Raw genomic sequence first — 20,523 nt, forward strand, 5'->3', positions numbered from 1 at the left:
ACATACACACTCTCTTTCACCACACACATACACACTCTCTTTCACCACACACATACACACTCTCTTTCACCACACACATACACACTCTCTTTCACCACACACATACACACTCTCTTTCACCACACACACACACACTCTCTTTCACCACACACACACACACTCTCTTTCACCACACACACACACACTCTCTCTTTCACCACACACACACACACTCTCTTTCACCACACACACACACACTCTCTCTTTCACCACACACATACACACTCTCTTTCACCACACACATACACACTCTCTTTCACCACACACATACACACTCTCTTTCACCACACACACACACACTCTCTTTCACCACACACACACACACTCTCTTTCACCACACACACACACACTCTCTCTTTCACCACACACACACACACTCTCTTTCACCACACACACACACACTCTCTCTTTCACCACACACACACACACTCTCTTTCACCACACACACACACACTCTCTTTCACCACACACACACACACTCTCTTTCACCACACACACACACACTCTCTTCTCTCACCACACACACACACACACTCTCTCTCTCTCATCACACACCACACTCTCTCACCACACACACACACTCTCTCTCTCACCACACACACACACTCTCTCTCTCACCACACACACACACTCTCTCTCTCACCACACACACACACTCTCTCTCTCTCTCACCACACACACTCTCTCTCTCTCACCACACACACTCTCTCTCTCTCACCACACACACACACTCTCTCTCTCACCACACACACACACTCTCTCTCTCACCACACACACACTCTCTCTCACCACACACACACACTCTCTCTCTCACCACACACACACACTCTCTCTCTCTCTCACCACACACACACACTCTCTCTCTCACCACACACACACTCTCTCTCTCTCACCACACACACACACACTCTCTCTCTCTCACCACACACACACACACTCTCTCTCACCACACACACACACTCTCTCTCTCACCACACACACACACTCTCTCTCTCTCACCACACACACACACTCTCTCTCTCTCACCACACACACACACACTCTCTCTCTCACCACACACACACACTCTCTCTCTCACCACACACACACACACACTCTCTCTCTCACCACACACACACACTCTCTCTCTCTCACCACACACACTCACTCTCTCTCTCACCACACACACACACTCTCTCTCTCACACACACACACACTCTCTCTCTCTCACCACACACACACACACTCTCTCTCTCACCACACACACACACTCTCTCTCTCACCACACACACACACTCTCTCTCTCTCACCACACACACTCACTCTCTCTCTCTCTCACCACACACACACACTCTCTCTCTCACCACACACACACACTCTCTCTCTCTCACCACACACACTCACTCTCTCTCTCACCACACACACACACTCTCTCTCTCACCACACACACACACTCTCTCTCTCACCACACACACACACACTCTCTCTCTCTCACCACACACACACACACTCTCTCTCTCACCACACACACACACTCTCTCTCTCTCACCACACACACTCACTCTCTCTCTCTCTCACCACACACACACACTCTCTCTCTCACCACACACACACACACACTCTCTCTCTCACCACACACACACACTCTCTCTCTCTCACCACACACACACACTCTCTCTCTCTCACCACACACACTCACTCTCTCTCTCACCACACACACACACTCTCTCTCTCACCACACACACACTCTCTCTCTCTCACCACACACACTCTCTCTCTCTCACCACACACACACACACTCTCTCTCTCTCACCACACACACACACACTCTCTCTCACCACACACACACACACACTCTCTCTCTCTCACCACACACACACACTCTCTCTCTCTCACCACACACACACACACTCTCTCTCTCACCACACACACACACACTCTCTCTCTCTTACCACACACTCTCTCTCTCACCACACACACTCTCTCTCTCTCACCACACACACTCTCTCTCTCTCACCACACACACACACACTCTCTCTCTCTCACCACACACACACACTCTCTCTCTCTCTCACCACACACACACACACTCTCTCTCACCACACACACACACACACTCTCTCTCTCTCACCACACACACACACTCTCTCTCTCTCACCACACACACACACACTCTCTCTCTCACCACACACACACACACTCTCTCTCTCTTACCACACACTCTCTCTCTCACCACACACACTCTCTCTCTCTCACCACACACACACACACACACTCTCTCTCTCACCACACACACACACACTCTCTCTTACCACACACACTCTCTCTCTCACCACACACACACACTCACTCTCTCTCTCACCACACACACACACTCTCTCTCTCTCACCACACACACACACTCTCTCTCTCTCACCACACACACACACACTCTCTCTCTCTCACCACACACACACACTCTCTCTCTCTCACCACACACACACACTCTCTCTCTCTCACCACACACACACACTCTCTCTCTCTCACCACACACACACACACTCTCTCTCTCTTACCACACACACTCTCTCTCTCACCACACACACACACTCACTCTCTCTCTCACCACACACACACACTCACTCTCTCTCTCACCACACACACACACTCTCTCTCTCACCACACACACACACTCTCTCTCTCACCACACACACACACTCTCTCTCACCACACACACACACTCTCTCTCTCTCACCACACACACACACTCTCTCTCTCTCACCACACACACACACTCTCTCTCTCTCACCACACACACACTCTCTCTCTCACCACACACACACACTCTCTCTCTCTCTCACCACACACACACACACACACTCTCTCTCACCACACACACACACTCTCTCTCTCACCACACACACACACTCTCTCTCTCTCACCACACACACACACTCTCTCTCTCTCACCACACACACACACTCTCTCTCTCACCACACACACACACTCTCTCTCTCTCACCACACACACACACTCTCTCTCTCACCACACACACACACTCTCTCTCTCACCACACACACACACTCTCTCTCTCTCACCACACACACACACTCTCTCTCTCACCACACACACACTCTCTCTCTCTCACCACACACACACACTCTCTCTCTCACCACACACACACACTCTCTCTCTCTCACCACACACACACACACACTCTCTCACCACACACACACACTCTCTCACCACACACACACACTCTCTCTCTCTCACCACACACACACACACTCTCTCTCTCTCACCACACACACACACACTCTCTCTCTCACCACACACACATTCCCTCTCTCACCACACACCACTCTCTCTCACCACACACACTCTATTTCACCACACACACGTCTATTTGCCACACAGTCTCTCTCAATACACACTCTCTCACTCACCACATACTCACCACACTCACTCTCTAACCAGACTCTCACTCACCACACTCACTATATCACCACAAGGCTGTTACTTACAACAACACGCTCGCACTCACCACATACACCTCACCTCGGGCCTCCACTGCAGGCTGTAGGAATCGATTTCATAAAAAAAAAACTCTGAATCGATTCACGGTAATTGCGACTCACTTGCAAACTGCTCACGGAACCACCAGAATCGACTCCAGAAATCGCATTGTGCATCATAACGCGATCCGAGTGCCGGTATTCATCCGCCACGGAAAACTATTCTGCCTCAGCGGTGAAACACCGCCTCGCGTGAGCGGTGCTCAGGCTTTTAAAAGCGTTCGGTGGTGCCGGACGCGGAACTATTTTCCGTAGGCGGCCGCCGGCGCCGCGTCGGTTGTGTTGTGCCGAAGCCGCGGCCTAGAGACCAGACCAAGTGCTGAGTGAGTGCGGAGGTGTCGATGAAGGCCGCGCACGCGCGGATAGATGACCAGCACCACGCCCAGCCGTCTTTGTCTCCCTAATGATGACGTTCACCAACTACTCATTTGAGAATGAGCCCACCTCGGGGAAGCCTGTTCACATAATCGTTGCATCCCCACGATTCAATAGAACACGCGTGGACAGCCAGTGTCGATCCACTGCTGGATGTATCGCTTCTTAGAGCCACCGCTGGCACTTGTCACGATCCTGCGATGATTTCATCGCTCTATATGGATGTCCTCTCGATATTTATAAGAACGTGTCATTTCTGAATGTTATTTCTGAACCAAGGCTTCGATTTGATTCGAGATTGACGCTGCCATCGCTGGCCAAGCGCACTAAGTCAGGAACGACAGCGGACGTGGGGGGTGGTTAAACGTGTTCGGCTTGGGTGGCGGGGCACGGGGCACTGAAGACCGGGATTGGGGGTCTTGTCCACATAGCCAGCACATACAATTAGGAGCATGGTGTTTAAATATATCGTGAGTGTGATACTTGTAAGTGGGGAAAAATGCCTGTTCGAGATCCTGGCACAGCAGTTTAAACAACGGAGCGGAGTTCATAAACTCCACCTCCCCCCAGCAGCGATGTGAATACCTCGTTGAGCTTTGCATGGCAGGATGGGGATGGTTTCTTTTGATGTGTTTGGGTGATTTGTTTACCTTTATTGTACTTTGCACTTATGTTTTTGTATTGTTAGTTGTAACCTTCTTACCCGCCCCTCCAGGACATCTGTGAAAAAGAGCTTAATAGCTCATATGATTCCTCCGGTATAAATAAACATTCTGATTCTAAATGGGTTAAGTCGACGTGCAGGTAGGTCACTGCGGGTGGTGGGGTAAAGTGGGTACTCCCCATCTCTTTCAAGATATCTCGTCAGCATGGAAGAGTTGGCCGAATCTCTCTGGAGCTCCCTCGAGTGGAGGCCCCTTTTGCCAGCAGCAGTGGCGAGTAGCGAGCAGTTGCAGAGCTGCGCCTACACACCGACGAGAGACATCGGGCCGTCGGCACACCGAGAACGGAGGTGTTCATCCAGCAGTAGAGAGAGACTGGCGCATCGTGATTGACTTTTCATTAATGATCGAGAACCATGGGTCCCACGTACGCACACCCCAGACCGGTTTCGACATTGCCGCATCAGCAGTCACGCTCTGCCGGTGCCGCGCGTGAGAGTCGGCGGCTCCGCATGAACTGCACTCCCAACTACCCCAACCACCAGCACCACCACCACCGACTTCATTCCACGCGTTCACCCAGGAGGAGCGCCTCGCTGAGTCATGAGGGTCCTGCCAAGGGCTCGCCGGAAGGTTGTGCGGCGATTTCAGCTGCTCTGCGGAAAAACATGCAATTAAATGCATTGTCTTTGAAACTGATTGGCCTACACACATCCGTTCCAAAGAATGCATTTATTATCAGAGCATGTCTGTTTGCATGTTTTGCCACAAGTATGTGTGGTTAATGCAGACTTGATACCTTGCAAAAGGGATCTACAGTTTTTGGTGTTTGAACATCTTAACTGTTTTATTGTAAGAAAGGGTCAAACTTATTCTTATTTTTCATTCATTTGGATGCTGGAAAAAGGTTCCAAAAATGTGTTGCTGCTGTGTACATTGCCAGAGTTGGGAAATTTGGAGCGTGGAGCCATTGACACACTGACGTACTACGCTTTGCGAATGACGGCACGTCGTAGTTATATGGTTCAACACGCAGTATTAACCGGGGCGGCATTAGAACCGTGAACGTCCGCAACGACGAGAGGCAAAGGCGCTCGTGCGTTAGCGCCACCGAGACTCGCACCGCCTCCTCGCAGCGAGAATCAGCTGTGTACGTGGAGTGTGTGCGCTCTCCCCATCTTCTACAGTGGGAGTGTGATTGTGTGTAGTGGTTAGCGCGCTGTGTAACCGTGTGTGTAAACACTGGCAAGGTGCCCCCTGCTATAATTAGAGTCTTTATGGGGGTCGCGGTTTCCACCCACGCGGTCACGTGACGCACCGCACCCCACCCCCCTCAAGTGCAGGTGAGGGGGGGGCTGCCAGTTCTCATTCAACTCACCACCTCATCCACTCACCACCTCGTCATCCACTCAACTCACCACATCACTACTCATCACCACCTCACTACTTCTCATCACCACCTCACGACATCAACTCACCACATCAAATAACATCGTCAGCTCACCATTCCATGAAACCATGACAAACAGATTTAACCTCATTAACTAATAAATACCTCAATCACATCAAAATAACCACCTCCTTTTCGCGTCCACTCCTCATCCGCTACCACCTCTTCACAAGAATCTCAGAAATCCGCGGAAGCCAAGTAAGTGCTTGCCGATCGGGACGATCGTTAACACAGCTCCGGGGATAAATAAAAAAAAACGCAATGGTTACGTGGATGTTTTACAACTATGACCAGGTTCCCGAGATATCCGTAAAAGCCGCATGGCAGTACTGGCAATGGCTTGGAGGGACTGACAGAAATCCTCAGCGGCCGCGTGACAGCTAAGATGGTAATGGGTCAGGTCTGTCTTCTGGAACTCAGTGGGAGCAGCGTACAATTCCATAGTCTAAATATAAAATCAGGAACTTTCATCTGTTTCTCAATCCACTGCTGAAGGAAAGCCTCCCCACGCCTGTTGGTCACGGGTGTTGTTTGACCATACTTCACCACGCGCGTCAGTGCAAGTTGATGCAGATATAACTTGCTACAATAACAATGTTAGCCGTGGTTTGGCGTCCAATTCGGATATCCGCTCCTCCGCAGCTATAGGTTATAGTTTTGTGGGGACTATATTAGAAGTCTGTTGAAGCCACGTAGCTTCCTAAATTGACTACTGGATTGTTAATATTGGACCGTAAAGTGTAGAAATGCGAGGCAGCGACGTTTCAATACTTAACACGGGATCATATCGTCTAGTAATCTGCGGCAGCCAGATAACATGGCCATGAGACATGACCTCGCTAAGACAATATAAATCTCGCCAGCACGGTTATTACGGTGAATACGGCACGCGCCTTAACCAGTAAAAATATGTAGACGCCAAGCCGACTCAGCCATCGATAATATCTTAATAAGGATTACGAGACTGGTTTTAAAAAATCCGTGGCAGCCACTTCACCGATGTGCGGCATGAAGTTGACGTACAAATGGGATTAGTAGTAATCTGCGGAAGCCTTCAGAGACATGTAACCCACCTCCCATCTCCCTCCCACCACAGGGCGATGGGCGAGGGGGGCTCTGCTCTCCCCCGAGTCGTGGACCTGCGATCACCCCGCTGGGACCAGTCGACGTTTTGGGGGCGCGCCCTCCATTTCTTTGCCGTCACGGACCCCCGAAATCTCCTGCTGAGTTCCCACGAACTCGAGCAGGCGCGCTCCATCGTGACCGACTTCCGGTGGGAACCCCTCCCCCACTCGTCAAGTAACCGCTCCACCCACGCCTGTCTCAGTATATGGTCACCACCACCACCAGACGGCTACCAGCAAACCACCAAACCACCACACCACGTTCACCATCACACCACTACCACCACCACACCATGATCACCATCACACTACCACACCACTACCATAATCATCTCACAACACCATGTTTCTGATGATGTTGTTGATGTTCATCTTATTGATGTGCATCTTGTTGATGTTGGCATGCAGGGCAGGCTATTCACATGCAGAGCTCAGCGAAGAGGATGTGAGTTCCATACCTCACCTCCTCACTTATCCTTCGCTCCAGTCACCTCATCTTATTTCACCACTCCACCTCACCTCCATTCACCTACGCACACCTCCATTCACCTCACTCTTCACCTACTCACACCTCCACTCACCTCACTGTTCCTCACCTACTGTCACCTCTACTGACCTCATCTTCACCTCCTCACTCCACTCACCTCCTCACTTCTCACCTCCTCACCCCTCCACTCACCTCCTCACTCACCTCATTCCTCCACTCACCCCTCACTCCTCTTTGGTGGTTGTGGTGGTGATGGTGGTAACTATGGGCTCGCCTCCCCATCAACAAGAGGCGAGGAATGGTGGTGGTGGTTTTAAGGCCGATGAGTCAGACGCCTTCTATAACCTCCTATTCCAGGTGTTAGCTAAAGTGGCCCCTCGGGATAGAGTCATCATGTTACGTGACTGTAATGCCCAAGTGGATTGTGACGCAGATACCTGGGTTGGAGTGATGGGAAGGCATGGGCCAGATCAGCTCAATAATAACGGAAGGAGGCTGCTAGACTTCTACGCAGCCCATGGGCGTATAATAACGAACACGCTGTTCTGGCATCGGCACATCCACACAACATCATGGATGCACGCCGAGTTTGGACTATATAATTACGGACCAGCGGATGCAAGCCCATGTCCTTGACACCAGGACCTACCGTGGAGCTCATCTGCCCACTGACCATCGACTTGTCATCTGTAAGATGTGCCTGCCATTCTTCCACTCCAGGTGGGTGTACACCCAGGACCCCATTCAAACCCACAGTGGCTTGGTCTCAGCTAACTGAGGATAGTTGAAAGCAGGAATTTCAATATCGCTTGCAGCTGGGGTTAGCATCATGCCCCCTACTTCTGATGCTGAGGGGAAATGGGGGAGGTCCAGAACTGTGGCTTGTGCAGCTGCAATGGCTGCATTGGGTATGCAGTCCAGACCTCCCCAGCGACCCTGGCTGAAAGAAGAGGTGTTCCGGCTGGTTGAGAGAAAACGATATGCCCAGTCCCGTCGTCTTAAAAATCCAACATCAGAGAATGAGGAGTCTAACCGCAGCCTTTGCTCGGAGATTCAGAGAGCCCTTCGGTGCTGCAAGGATGAGTGGTGGGGGCAGGTTGCTGGGGATATGGAATCTGCCTCAGTAGCCCGCAATCAAAAATTACTTTTTAATTCCATCGTAAAAGTAACGTGCAGCGCCTCACCTTTCACCATCCTTAAAGAAAAGAATGGTAATCTGATCTCTGACCCCCAGGAACAAGTCTGCAGGTTTACAGAGCACTTTTGTGAGGTTTTGGGGGAAGGGAATTACCTCAGCCCAGACATCACAGGGCAAGGTGGGGACGACCATGCAAGGGCTGCGGTGCCTCAAATATTGGCAGAAATAGCTACCCTTCTGAATGGTTGGCTGAGGTGTCTTCTGTGGAGGAAGTGTGAGGGGCAATCCGAAGTCTGAGACCAAGAAAAGCACCGGGCAGAGATGATCTCCCAAGCTAAATTCTGAGGGAGGGTGGCATCTGTGTGCAGACTTTCCGATATGACATCATCACAACTGTCTGGACCACAGGACAGGTTATGCAGGATTAGAAGAATCCCTGGTGGTCCCCCTGTTTAAGAGTGGGGACCACACAGATTGTTACAACTATAGGGGCATCTCTCTTCTCAGTGTGCTGGGAAAGGTCCTGGCAAGGATTATTCAACATCACCTTGCCAGGCACGCTGAGGAGAGGCTTGCAAAGCCCCAATGTGGTTTCAGACCAGGGCGGTCCTGCACAGATGCCATATTCCCTGTCCGTTTGCTACAGCAGAGGTGTAGGGAATTCCAACAAGACCTACATTTCTGCTTTATTGACCTGGTCAAGGCCTATGATACCATCAACAAGCCAGGGTTGTGGGCAGTTCTTCAGGTTTTTAGAGTCCCTGACTGTCTGCTTACAATCATTAAGGGCCGTCATGATGGGTGGGCAGGCCTGGATAAAGCTACGTGGCCAGGAGTAGGAGCCATTCCCTCTTCACCTAGGGTGCAACAGGGATGTCCTCTGGCTCCTACATTTTTTAACATAATCTTTGCCCACATAGTTCAACAAGCTTTCTATGGCTGTACTGGAGGAATTTACATCTGCTGGTACAGATACAACGGGAGGCTGATCGATGCTTGGGTGCGGTCGAGGTATGGCCCCCTATTGGTCAACCATCTAATGTATGCTGATTATCTGGTGATTGTTGCTCACTCAGAGGGTGAGTTGGAGGCGGTGCTGCTGAACCATGGAGTTTGCCACTAAGAGGTGGGGTCTTACCATCAGCCCCACTAAAACTAAGCACCTGCTTTGGTATTTTGTGCCACCAAACACTCCACCCCCTCAGCTCCCCATTGGTGATGGAGCAGTTGTGGAGAGAGTGGAGAGTTCCCCTTACCTGGGCAGTGTGTTTGTGCTTATGACCAGCTCCGGTTTGACAGCAGAAGTCTCATTTCTAATCAGTTGGACGGCAGTATATTTCAGTCGGCTGCGCAATGTTGTGTGAAAGCTACCTGGTCTGTCACTGCGCATGAAGCTTCAGGTCTTCTTAGCCACAGGCATGCCCTCCCTGCTCTATGCTGGTGAAACATGGACCCCTCTAATGGAACATCTGCGATGGTTAGAGATATTCAGGCTGGCATGCCTACTATCCATCCTGGGTTTAACCATGCTGGATTGTTTGAGAAGCTCACAAATCCATCATTGAGCTCCTCCGGCAGGTAAGGCTGCGTTGACTGGGTCATGTAGTCCGCATGCCCAGTTACCGCATGCCCACGCAGCTCCTGTTTGGCCACATAGAGGAGGCTAAACGGACATGGGCAGGAGAAGAGATAGACTGATGCGGTACGGGAGGATTTTGAGCTGAGTGGACTTGCCGACGACTGGTAGCAGCGGTGTCATGATCAGCGTCTATAGAGGAGGCTGGTGAAGGATGCTACCGGGCAGTTGGAGGCAGTAGCCCTTTAGCAACAACAGAGGGCAGAGGAGTGACACTCACAACAACAAGCGGAGCGCAAGACAGCTAAAATGCAACACGTTAGCAGAGTAGGGGGTAGCTAGTGCATCTACTGGTCATCTCAGTTAGCCAATCCATGGCACCTGGGTCTGTCCCGAGACCTGTCAGTGAGCCTTCGACACTTCACGTGGCCTCAAAGTACACCTGGCCTGGCACAGGTGCCATGGTGATGTCACCGTCACTTCGTGGCGAATGGTGGGTATTGGTATTGGTAGTTATGATAGTGGTGGTGGTGGTGATGGTGGTGGTGTAGGTGTGGCGTGCTAAGTATGCTCATGACTCTGCGTTCCACCCGGAAACCGGGGAGAAGATGCTGCTCATCGGCCGCATGTCAGCCCAGGTCCCGGCCAACATGACCATCACAGGCTGCATGCTCACTTTCTACCGGTCAGCACTCGCTCACCAACACACTCACCTACTTACCTATGCACTAATATCAGCTGATGGTCAGTTGACTTGTTGATGGTTGCCCGTGGTGGTTAATCGTTGTCCGTGGTTGTTGATGGTTGCCTGTAGTGGTAGATTGTTGCCCATGATGGTTGATGGTTGCCTGTAATAGTTGATTGTTGCCTTTTGCTCTAGATCGACCCCGGCGGTGGTTTTCTGGCAGTGGATCAATCAGTCATTCAATGCCATCGTCAACTTCACGAACCGCAGCGGAGTCGCACCCATGAGCACCATGTGATCATGGGGACACATGGGGAGACACGGCAGACACACGGGGAGACACGGAGATACAGGGACAAAGGACTACGGGGATGCACGGGGACAAATAGGGAGACACAAGGAGACACAGAGACACACGGTCACACATGGGGACATACGGGGAGACATGGAAACACACAGGGACACACGGAGCCCACCGGGGATACAGGGAGACACACAGCGACAAACAGGGTGACACACGGGAACACACGGAGACACACGGGGACAAATGGGGAGACGTGCAGGGACTCGAGGACAAAGGACATGAGAGGAGATACGGGTCTATGAATAAGTGTCTCAGTCGTGACACTTGTTTTTCCTGCTGCAGGCAGCTGGCAAGCGCATATATTTGTGCCACATCGGGAGCCGTGGCTACCGCGCTGGCACTGAAGTCCCTCGCCAAGGTAAGAGGTCACGACCCTGATCCCGACTGCGACCCCAGCCCCCCATCCCATGCGATTCCCGGCCATGGCTCAGTGGTGAACGATGTCTTGATTATTCTTTGGTTCTTTCGGTAAAGTCACGTAGATAGAAAAGTATAAAATAAAAATAATAATAATAAAATGTTTTTTTTTTTTATGAAACCCAAAACTCACGACGTTTCGAACGCAACACAAGAGGTCGTCATCAGGCGGAGAGAAAAGTGGGCAAGCCTCCAACTGCAACTGTTTATAAAGCCTTGAAATGGACGCAGCCCAAGTGTCAGAAGAAGTGGGGACAAGTCCTGCGGGGCAGCATGAATGGGTGGGCCAAAGCTGTGAGTGGGCAGGGCACATGAGCCGTGGAGCCAGCCCTGAGCGGCGAGTGGCGCAGTCCAAGTGTGTCAGCAGCATGAATGGGGCAGGCAATGCTAATGCAGGAGAAGACAAGGGGGAGAGAGAAGGGGTAGAGATAGGGAAAGAGAGAGGGGGGAGAGAGAGGGGGGGGTAGAGATCGGGGGAGAGAGAGGGGGTAGAGATGGGGGGCATTGCACCTCGCTCCACACATTCACATGGCTGACGGTGGAGGTTGACAAGAAAGTACAAATCAAGTCATGACCCAAAGTGGTTGATGACATCTTTCCAATGATTGCTGAGGGGAAAATGTCAAAACTGGGTGGTTTTTAACTTTTGCCGACAAAACTGGATCCCAAATGTCAAAACTGGGTGGTCTTGGAAAACGACAGGCAAAACAGGGTGGTGCTTTTTGATATGACAAAACTGGGTGATATTCAATGTGGACAAATGTCAAAACTGGGTGAAGAAGGTGTACGATTTAATGTATCATTTTGTACACGTTTAGGTCCTTGCGTTATTCATCCATATGTCGCCACAGATTTAGAGCGTTCCAAATGATGTTTCTCGTGGCTCATGTTCCATACCTTGCACCACAAACTTCCCGTTTGCATACTGGCACAGTGTGCCAGCTCGCTACTACAGTAACACTTACTTGCCATATGTATACTGGCACAGTGTGCCAGCTTGCAACTACAGTAACACTTTCAGCTCGCGAACATACACGAACTTGCCATTTGTATACTGGTACAGTGTGCCAGCTTGCATGCTACACCTACTACAGTAGAACAACGGTAGATAGTGTTTGCGTCGAGAAGTATGGTGCTGCACACTTAGAACAAAACATGTTTGTTACATATATATAACTACTTCGACGGGCAAGAGCGCTTGTTGTGGCCCTTGGCGCGACAGAAGGAGCACCGCGTGAGGCCCAATGGGCCACCTTCGCCACGGTTGCGAATCCGACGCTTCTTCGGGCGGCCAGCCTTCTTCTGGCGAGGAGGTGGCATCATGGTGTTGTCGCGTTGCAGCTCCTTGGCAATGGGCAGCTCGATACCGGCAACCGAGGTCCATGTCGTGTTGATGGCAGAGACTTGGTAACACACCGCACATGCGTCGTAGAGCTCGGGCATCCGCCCAAACGCCATGAGGGCACGAATGTAGTGCCGACACGGCAAGCCCATCTGCTTCATGTACCCGCACGTGCACGACCGAGAGCTGAGATCGACTCGGCGCTTGGCAGAGGTGTAGGCGTCTGGATCCTTGACGTATGCACGCGTCGAGGTACTCTCGTAGACCTTGTACCTCGGGGCCAACGCCTGCTGAGCGTCGATGAGTCCTTGAGCGTACGGCGTAATGACACGCCCTTGAGCGGCCCACTTCTCGGCGTCGCTGCGGTGGGCAAAGGCCGTCGTCATCATGTCTTCCATGTGGTGCATGAGGAAGTGGAAGGGGTCCATCTCGCGAGCCGGCAGGGCCTCGCTGTTCGTGGACTCCACAAAGTTCGTCGTGCGCCAGCCGTACAATGGCGTCGTGTGCAGGTGCGGGTAGAGCGCCCACGTGTGGGGGTCGATCTTGTTGTAGTACGTGGCCACCGCAGGCAGAGCTACGCCCAAGCAGCCCAAGGAGCTGCGGAACGCGGCCTCGGAGGCGCACCCTTGGGCATCGTAGATGATGCCTTGGAGGTCGGGCGTGAACGCGGAGCCGATGTTGTCCACGCCGTTGCAGATCAAATGCCGCGTGCAGTGGATGAGCATGAGGTCCTTCCAGTCGGAGGCTAGGATGCCCGTGCCACGATCGCAGAAGACCGGCGTGCCGTCGAGCTCGATGTCGTTGGTCGTGCAGCAGTTGAGAAACCAGTCGTAGGCCGCTGCCGTCTCGGACGGCACCAGCGCCACGGCGAGAAGGACGTTGCGGTTGTTGCCGTCGCGCCCAACGAGGACGAGCATGGTTCCATTGTAGGCGCGCGCCTTCATGTGCGACCCGTCGATGCCGACAACGCGTTGAAGACTTGGCTGCAACGAGCGTGCGATCGGGTTGCAGATGAACGCACCCCAGAAGATGCCCGCGTCTTCTCGCACACTGCAGGTCGTCGCGTTGAGCTTGCCGAACGTCTCCACCAGCGAGTTGATGAACTCGAAGCCTGCATGGGCCGCACTCTCGTTCGCCGCGATGCACGTGTCCTTGGCGCGGTACATCATCCGGGTCGGGACAATGACGCGAGCAACGTCGGCGACCTGGGCAATGACAGTCGGTGCGGAGGTACGGGGGTTGGCGCGAAAGGCCGAACGGGCTGTCGTGTTCGCCTCCACTTGGCGCTGCGTGATCTTGGTAGTGCCCGTGCAGCCGTGGTGATCCGTGCACAGCGCCGAGACGCGGAAGCCGCGTCGTTCCCCCGTGAGCTTCGTCAGCTTCACCTTGAAGGAACAAGGTGTTGAACTAGAGCAGACGATGGCAACGTGCCGTCCGCCGCTTCGCTTGAGGTCAAGGACCGCGCGCTTGCCTTGTTGCAAAGCAAAGTCTTGGATGCCGTGGATGGCCTCGCGGCGCGTGGTAAAAGTCTTCTTGGGGTGGAGGGTTGCCATTCGAATGTGAGCAAGGTGGCAGTGCGCCCGCCTGGTCGCAAGCCCGCCCCGGGCTCACTTCCGAGTCCGAGCCGTAGCTTGAAATGTTGGTCGTTGGGGTGCTGGCACACTGTGCCAGCGTACAAATATCAAGTGTGTGTAGTTATATGGTGCTGGCACACTGTGCCAGCATACTAATACCACGTGTTTAGATGAATGGGGGGCTGGCACAGTGTGCCAGTATACAAATACCAAGTGTTTGGATGAATGGGGTGCTGGCACACTGTGCTAGTATACAATTATCAAGTGTATTTGACAAATGTCAAAACTGGGTGCACCCTGAGTTTCCAAAACTCAAGTTTTTGGCCACCCAGGGTGCACCCAGTTTTGACATTTGGGATCCAGTTTTGTCGGCAAAAGTTAAAAACCACCCAGTTTTGACATTTTCCCGATTGCTGAGTTTATAACTGTCTTCTCGGTTGAAATTGTGTCTCTTTAAGTGGATGGCTTTATGAACGAATCTTTGTTGATAGCCAGTAGGCTTGCAAAGTACCATCGTTTTAGACAAATCAAATTCGTGTAAGCCAACCACATTCAAATAATGATCAGCTACGGCAGAAGTATTGGTCCTACCGTGTTTCAGATCTGCCTTATGTTCACGAACACGGTCCGAGACATGTCGCTTAGTTTCCCCAATGTAACTGCTGCCGCAGATACAGCTTAGTTTGGAGACACCGGGATATTGCATGTCAGGAATATTGTCCTCCACAGATGGGATCAGCAAAACTCACGTCCATTGGGATTGCACAGAGGAGCTGTGACAGCAGCAGCAATCACCGCTGCCCAGCGTAAACACTGGGTAGGAGCCTCCAGCAAGAGAGTGCTGAGACTCGACGAGGCTCTCATCCTGGGTGCCTGCGCATTTGCCGGCGCCATTCAGCTCCGCAATATCGGTGCAGGGGGGTCGAGTCCGCAGCTCAGCCATTGAGTCTGTGTGACCTCCGTGCATCTCTGTGCGTCTCAATGCATCTCCATGCGTGTGCGCCGTGGTGCCTCCTCCCCCAACCCCATCCTGATCACCGTTGTCATGCAGACGCTGCCGCCCATCATGGGGAGATTGGTCCCCTTCGCCGCTGTCGCTGCCGCCAACTGCATCAACGTCCCCTTCATGCGGCAGAGGTGATACATGCGCCTCACTGTGCCTCCCTATGCTTATCCCCGTGTCTTCCAGTGCATCTCTCCCTGCATCTCCCTGCATCTCCCCATGCATCTCCCTGCATCTCCCCATGCGACTCCCCGTGTATCTCCTCATGCGTCTCCCTGTGTGTCTCCGTGTGTGTCTCCCTGTGTGTCTCCCCTTGTTCTTCCTCGTATGTCTCTCCGTGTGCCTCCCTGTGCATCTCTTTGTATTCCCATGCGCCTTCCCGTATGTCTCCCCTTGTTCCTCCTCGTGTCTCTCCCAGTGTCTCCCTGTGTCCCTTTGTCTCCGTGTCTCCATAGGGAGCTAATTCAGTGTTTCCATGTCCCTGTGCCTCCGTAGGGAGCTCACGTATGGAATCTCCATGTCCCCCTGTCTCCATAGGGAGCTGACTCACGGTGTCTCCATGTTCCCATGTCTCCATAGGGAGCTGATTCATGGTGTCTCCGTGGCTGATGAACACGGAGTCCGTGTCTCTGAGTCTCGCATCGCCGCACGCTCCGCCATTGCTCAGGTCGTCTTCTCCCGCGTGTGCATGGCCCTGCCGGCCATGGGTGAGAGGGCCAAGCACCACCACCACAACCACCACAATAACCACAACCACCACAACAACCACAACCCCCACAACAACCACAACCCCCACAACCATGCTTCTAACCAGCTCCGGTTTGGCAGCAGGGGTCTCACTCCAAATCAGTTGAGCTGCATTGTTTGTTAGGTGTGTAACGCTGCATGGAAGCTACCTGCCAGTCATCTCAGTCAACCCATAGCACCTGGGTCTGTCCTGCCAGTGAGCCTTCGAAACTTCACATGGCCTCGGAGTGCACTTGGCCTGGCACAAGTGCCGTGGTGACGTCACCACCACTTAGTGGCGAATGGCAGTTTTTGTTGTTGGTGATTATGTGAATCTCTGCTCCCTGCAGCCATTCCACCAGTCATCATGAACACGCTCGAGAAGAGACCTCTCCTCAAGGTGAGGCAGACTGCTCCCCAGGCCCCAGCAATGGGAACGTGGGCAGGAGTTTCAACATCGGTGGTAGTGACTGTGGTGTTGATTATGAAAATTGGTAATGGTGGCGATGGAAGTAATGATGGTGATCAATCGTTCAGAATCATGAAGGATATTCATGATGGTGGGGGCAGGCCCGGGTTCAAGCTGTGTGACCGGGAATCAAAGCTATTCCCTGTTCACCTCGGGGTGTGACCCCGACATTATTTATCATCTTCGACCGTATAATTCGAAAAGCCGTCCATAGGCGTGCCAGAGGAATTTACATCCGGTACACATATAGTGGGAGGCTAATCGTTGCCCAGGTTCAGTCGACAGATGTTTCCCTATCGGTCATGGTGATGATCAACTGGTGCCCCCCCGCCCCCGGTTGTGGAACTCCTCACTGGTGCCCCCCGGTTATGGACCTCCCCACTGGTGTCTGCCGGTTGGGGACCTCCCCACTGGTGTCTGCCGGTTGGGGACCTCCCCACTGGTGTCTGCCGGTTGGGGACCTCCCCACTGGTGTCTGCCGGTTGGGGACCTCCCCACTGGTGCCTACCGGTTTTGGAACTCCCTCGTTGTGCAGATCAGGCTGGTTGTGGACGGTTGCGGACATTGCTGATGTGTATGGCGTCTATAAACCAAGGCCGTAATTATAATATATATTGTGGGACACACACAGCCTCCCCAATATTCAAATATGCTCAAAATGTCCCCCCCAATATATTGCTATAAAATAGATCTCTGTTTATATGATTGTGGTTATGGTTGTACTTTATTAATCCCTAATCTCTGCCATTACATACAATGAAACAAGAAAAGATAAAAAAGAAAAAACAGAGCAATGTAATACAATACACTATTCGACATTATTGTAAAAAATAAATAAAAAGTCCATCCTATGTGTTAGTGAATTTTTTAAAAATATTTTAGGCAGAAAATTCTTTCCAAATTTAGATTTTTTTTCTGGGGGGGGGACCCCCAGACCCCCTGGAAGATTTGGTCCCCCCCAATGTTGACTCCATGGCTACGGCCTTGCTATAAACCTCTCACTAGTTAGTTGTCTTCATCTTTGCAGCTTATTCTGTCACCTGGTTCTCTCTTTCAAATCTTTCAGCTTTGTGTGAAACGTTCCTTACTAGTGAAAATAATTTTTGCAGTAATATTCATCGTAGTGATGATAATGCTACTGATGATAATGGTGATGACAAAGATGATGACAATGATGATGGTGATACTAATGATGATCATGATGGAGATGATCAGAATCAGGATCTTTATTTATACTGCGTGAATCCGATGAGTTATAAACCTCTTTTTCACAAATGTCCAGTAGGGGCAGGTCAGAAAGCGACAAGAACAATACAAAAACACGATAGGAGTGCAAAGTATAGGAAAGGTAAGCAAATCACAAAAAAATCAGTTTCATTTTACCACGTAAAGGCCACTGAGCTTTTAGTTATTTTTTCTAGAAGTGACCTGGCTATCACAAATGACAGCTCAACGAAGTTGCTTATCACATGGAAATTTATAGCAGACAAATAATCTAAATGCATGTTTTGAAATGTGGAGGGAAAAACTGGAGGACCTGAAGAAAAAAAACCACGCTACCACGAGGGAACAGTGATGATGATAGTGATGATGGTGATAATGATCGTGGTTATTATGTTTCTCAGCGGATACCATGGATAGGAGCTCCTGTGCAAGTTGCCTTGGTTGGACTCTGGTAAGAATCTATCTCTGTGTCTCTGTGTGCCAGGGTATGAGCCTGCGGCTTTCTCTATGTGTGAGTCTGTGTTTCTATGGCTCAATTGGTATCTGCCTCTATTTGGCCGGATAGAGGGAGTTAAACGGGCATGGCATGGGCTAGAGGAATTGGGCTGTGGTACATACAGAAGGATGTGCAGCTGAGTGGACCTGCTAATGACCGATACCAGCGGTGTCAAGATCGGCTTCTGTGGAAGCGGCTTGTGAAAGACGCTACTGGGTAGTTGGAGGCAGTCGCCCTCCAACAACAACAGAGGACGGTGTATTTATGCTCAAAACAACATTGGCACAAGTTTGCACAATGGGGAGCACAGGTGGTGCGCATCTGCCAGTCATCTCAGTCAACCCACGGGACCTTGATCTGTCCAGGGACCTACCGGCGATTCTTCCACACAACGTGCACCTCGTCTGGCACAAAAGTTGCGATGTTGCCACCGCTACTTAGTGACGAATGGCGGCTGTTATCTCTATGAACCCCTGTGTCTCTGTCTGTGATTGTGTCTTTAGTCTCCGAGTGTCTTTGTGACTGTCTCTCTGCCATTCTGTTTAATCGGGATATACTCTGTCTCTAAAAAGGTACCTGTGTCACATCGAGTGTCTGGGTATGTGTATAATTGTCTCTCTGTGACTGTCTTTGTATTTGTAATTTGCATCAGTTTGTGTTTATATGTCAACTACAAAGATATATAACTGCAAGTTATTTAACCTCTCTTCCCTCTCTCCTCCGTGTGTCCCCATATGCCTTTGTGTTCCCCCTGTCTTGTCTCCCCGTGTCTTCTTATTTCCCCCAGCCTGGTGTTCGCCACACCACTTTGCTGCGCTCTCTTCCCACAGAACAGGTTCTGATCAAAGACACAGGAAGTGCATCATGATTGTGTCGAAAACACTGAGCTGGCACCGTTGAGGTCCTGGGTTCAAGTCCAGGTTTTAGCCGCCCACTGTGGTAAAATGGCTTCTTAAGTCTACTGAGTTGATGGTTTCAGCCCGGTCACCAGTGACTCACATGGAAGATCCACAGACCTACATAGAGACCCATATAACTATAGAGAGACCCGTGGGACCTAGAGATCCACAGATCTATATAGAGACACATTGACTTATAGCAAGACACATTCACAAAAGCTGACAGACTTAACTGTGATGAAGCCCGGGCTCAAGTGATGACTGTCATCAATGGGTGGTAAATATATGGGATGGTGATGGTGCTGATGTCGGTGATGGTGTTGATAGTGATGGTGTTGATTTGAATGTTGTTGATGGTGTTGATTGTGATTGTTGATGGTGATGTTGCTGATACAGTATTTTGATTGTTGCTGCTGATAGTGTTGTTGATGCTGCTGCTGCTGCTGCTGCTGATGTTTATGCTGATTATGTTGCTGGTGATGGTGTTGGAGCTAATGATCTTGATCGTGTCACTGTGGCCCAGCTCCATGCCGGTGTCGCGCCTGGAGCCCGAGGTGAGGGTGGAGATCTGGAGCAAGAATCCCAAACTATGTGTGGTCTTCTTCAACAAGGGTCTATAGCGGCCTCCAGTGGAGCTAGGAGAGTGGTGCCCTCACACTGTATGTTATGCAGGCCCTATCTCCATGAAGCTCTGTAGGCCTCATCTCTTTAAGATATTTTTCTTCTCTATCTAGGCTCCTTGAGGCCCTGTCTCTCAACCTGTGCGTAGGCCATTTCCATGAGGGCCTATCTGCAGGCCTAAATTTTATGGGTTTGTATCCTGTTTCTTTGAGAGCTCGTGTGTCTGTATTTTTCTTATCTTTGAGGCTTTGTAGGCCTCATTTCAAATGCACACTTATCTGCAGGCCCTGTCTGCCCCCAGCGAGCAGCCACTGCGACG

The 20,523-nt window shown here is 51.4% G+C and overlaps 2 protein-coding genes across 2 annotated transcripts in view; one reads left to right on the top strand and one right to left on the bottom strand.

The window, feature by feature from the left end:
* Positions 1 to 3,588, bottom strand: part of KANSL3 (KAT8 regulatory NSL complex subunit 3) — a 33,118-nt gene extending 29,530 nt beyond the window's left edge. The window contains exon 1 of the mRNA XM_078869375.1: positions 3,542 to 3,588. The gene's annotated coding sequence lies outside the window, so the exon portion shown is untranslated. The remainder of the gene's footprint in view (positions 1 to 3,541) is intronic.
* Positions 3,589 to 3,838: 250 nt separating this feature from the next.
* LOC144942421 (sideroflexin-3-like) lies at positions 3,839 to 20,407 on the top strand. Its single transcript, XM_078869293.1, has 12 exons — positions 3,839 to 3,895; positions 7,156 to 7,332; positions 7,592 to 7,628; positions 10,936 to 11,069; positions 11,265 to 11,363; positions 11,716 to 11,791; positions 15,818 to 15,903; positions 16,349 to 16,476; positions 16,846 to 16,895; positions 18,590 to 18,639; positions 19,472 to 19,519; positions 20,107 to 20,407. The coding sequence occupies exons 2-12, from the start codon at positions 7,160 to 7,162 to the stop codon at positions 20,201 to 20,203; spliced, it is 978 nt and encodes a 325-aa protein (XP_078725419.1). The 5' UTR covers positions 3,839 to 3,895; positions 7,156 to 7,159; the 3' UTR covers positions 20,204 to 20,407.
* Positions 20,408 to 20,523: the final 116 nt, after the last annotated feature.

Source organism: Lampetra fluviatilis, chromosome 27 (assembly GCF_964198595.1).
Source record: "Lampetra fluviatilis chromosome 27, kcLamFluv1.1, whole genome shotgun sequence".
NCBI classification, from domain to species: domain Eukaryota; kingdom Metazoa; phylum Chordata; class Hyperoartia; order Petromyzontiformes; family Petromyzontidae; genus Lampetra; species Lampetra fluviatilis.

Coding starts and splice junctions, on each gene's coding strand:
- LOC144942421 (XM_078869293.1), top strand. CDS start 7,160: ATGGGCGAGGGGGGCTCTGCTCTCCCCCGAGTCGTGGACCTGCGATCA. Junction 18,640..19,471: donor GTTGCCTTGGTTGGACTCTG/GTAAGAATCTAT, acceptor TATTTCCCCCAG/CCTGGTGTTCGCCACACCAC. Junction 19,520..20,106: donor GCTCTCTTCCCACAGAACAG/GTTCTGATCAAA, acceptor ACTGTGGCCCAG/CTCCATGCCGGTGTCGCGCC.